This window comes from Theobroma cacao, chromosome 10, assembly GCF_053813885.1.
Source record: "Theobroma cacao isolate CCN51 chromosome 10, ASM5381388v1, whole genome shotgun sequence".
Lineage (NCBI taxonomy): Eukaryota > Viridiplantae > Streptophyta > Magnoliopsida > Malvales > Malvaceae > Theobroma > Theobroma cacao.
In genome coordinates, this window is record NC_142648.1 from 22,510,248 (window position 1) to 22,511,923 (window position 1,676).

The window sequence follows — 1,676 nt, forward strand, 5'->3', positions numbered from 1 at the left end:
TAACTATATAACTTTAAAGAAAATAGTATTTATATAAATAAAAAGAATAAGTAATTAAATAAACAAAAAAATAAAAAATGGAAACCAAGGCAGTAAAATCTGGAAAGAAAGAAAGAAAGCCAGCTAAGCTTCCAAGACTCTCAGATAATTGGTTTACCCATTTTACATTCGCCTATTGATCGACGGCTGTCATTAATTCTTATCTATCTCACAGTTTGTATTTTATGGGAAAAGTCTCAGTTAATTGGAAGTGAAACAGAAGTAAGCACTGAGTAAGTGTACTTAACGAAGAGTAGAGCATTGGTGTACTTGTACTTCATGTCTTCAGCCCCCTTAACTTAAAAAAATCTGTACCGTCAAACAGTCAGGATTATGATGCTTGGTTACGAAGCTATTGATTCTAGTTAGAATTAGGAATCAAAACCTTCTTTTGATTCTAGTTAGAATTAGGAATCAAAACCTTCTTTTGATTCCAGTTAGAATAAGGAATTAAGACTTGTATATATTAACAGCAACTATTTCTTTCGTTGGTTTTTTTATCAACAAATCTACCATTGATCTTGGGTTCTTGGAGAGGTTCAGAAAATCAAAGATGTTAAAATATTTAGACAGTGTTGACGATGGTGGTTCGTGGGAGGAACTGAAGAAGGAGAGTGAAGTAGGGACTAATAATGAAGGCCAGCGGTTAAACAAACTAACTGTCTTGGCGTTGGAAGGGTTTACAAATGGCTTTGTAATGAATACGAAGAAGATGATGATCATGGAGAAAAAAGCTATCAAGCATGACTTTGGAACTGGAACTGGAAGCAAAAGTCCTTCCGTTGAAGAAGAAAAGGAAGACTACTTGATCAAGAAGCAAAAGAAGCAGAAGACAAGTGATGCCAAGAAGCAGAAGACAAGTGATGCCAAGAAGCAGAAGACAGGCATTGAGAAGAAGCAGAACCAGAGAAAGGGTTTCAATCCAGTCGTAGAGCTGAGTGCATTAGGCTTAGAACCACCTCCCGATATGCCTCAAGTATTCAAGAATCGCATTGAGAACTTGGGTGGGACTGACATAAAGCTGGTTATACAGAAGTTCATAAAGCCCACTGATCTGAACCGAGGACACAACCGTTTGTCAATGACATTGAAACAAGTTAGGAATAAGTTTTTAAGTGAAGCTGAGGAGGAAAAATTCAAGAATAATCGGGGGATGGATGTTATACTGATAGAACCATGTCTTGAGGTATCTAAAGTACACTTGACCAAGTGGCTCATCGGAGGGAGCTTTGCATATGTTTTCAAGACTCAGTGGAATCAAATTGTCAAGAACAATGCTGATACTCTCAAGCCAGACGCGGTCGTTCAAATTTGGTCGTTTCGAGTGGGACCTGAATCACAGCTTGGTTTTGCCATTATCAAGGTTAAAGAAGGGAAGATGGTCTCTGAAATTCATTAGATAATGAGTTGAAGATTTCCATGAATAAATTGTAGAACAGCCCAAGGCTTTTTTCTTACCAATCTTATTTTAATTTTTTTCTTTCACAGTTAATGTTTCAAATTGTAAATATGTTTAGATTACTTACAAGTGATATTCAATTTAATGATGATGAATTAATTGTTATGATTGTTACAGTGAATGAATAAGTTTAGCAAATACCAGATAATAGATATACATTCCTCTTAGAATAGCTTGC

At 35.9% G+C, this 1,676-nt stretch overlaps 1 protein-coding gene across 1 annotated transcript; it reads left to right on the plus strand.

Annotated features, from left to right (window-relative positions):
• Positions 1–592: 592 nt before the first annotated feature.
• LOC148760442 (uncharacterized) lies at positions 593–1,438 on the plus strand. Its single transcript, XM_088810485.1, has one exon. It carries the CDS (start codon positions 593–595, stop codon positions 1,436–1,438), a length of 846 nt encoding a protein of 281 aa, XP_088666611.1.
• The last annotated feature ends 238 nt before the right edge of the window (positions 1,439–1,676 follow it).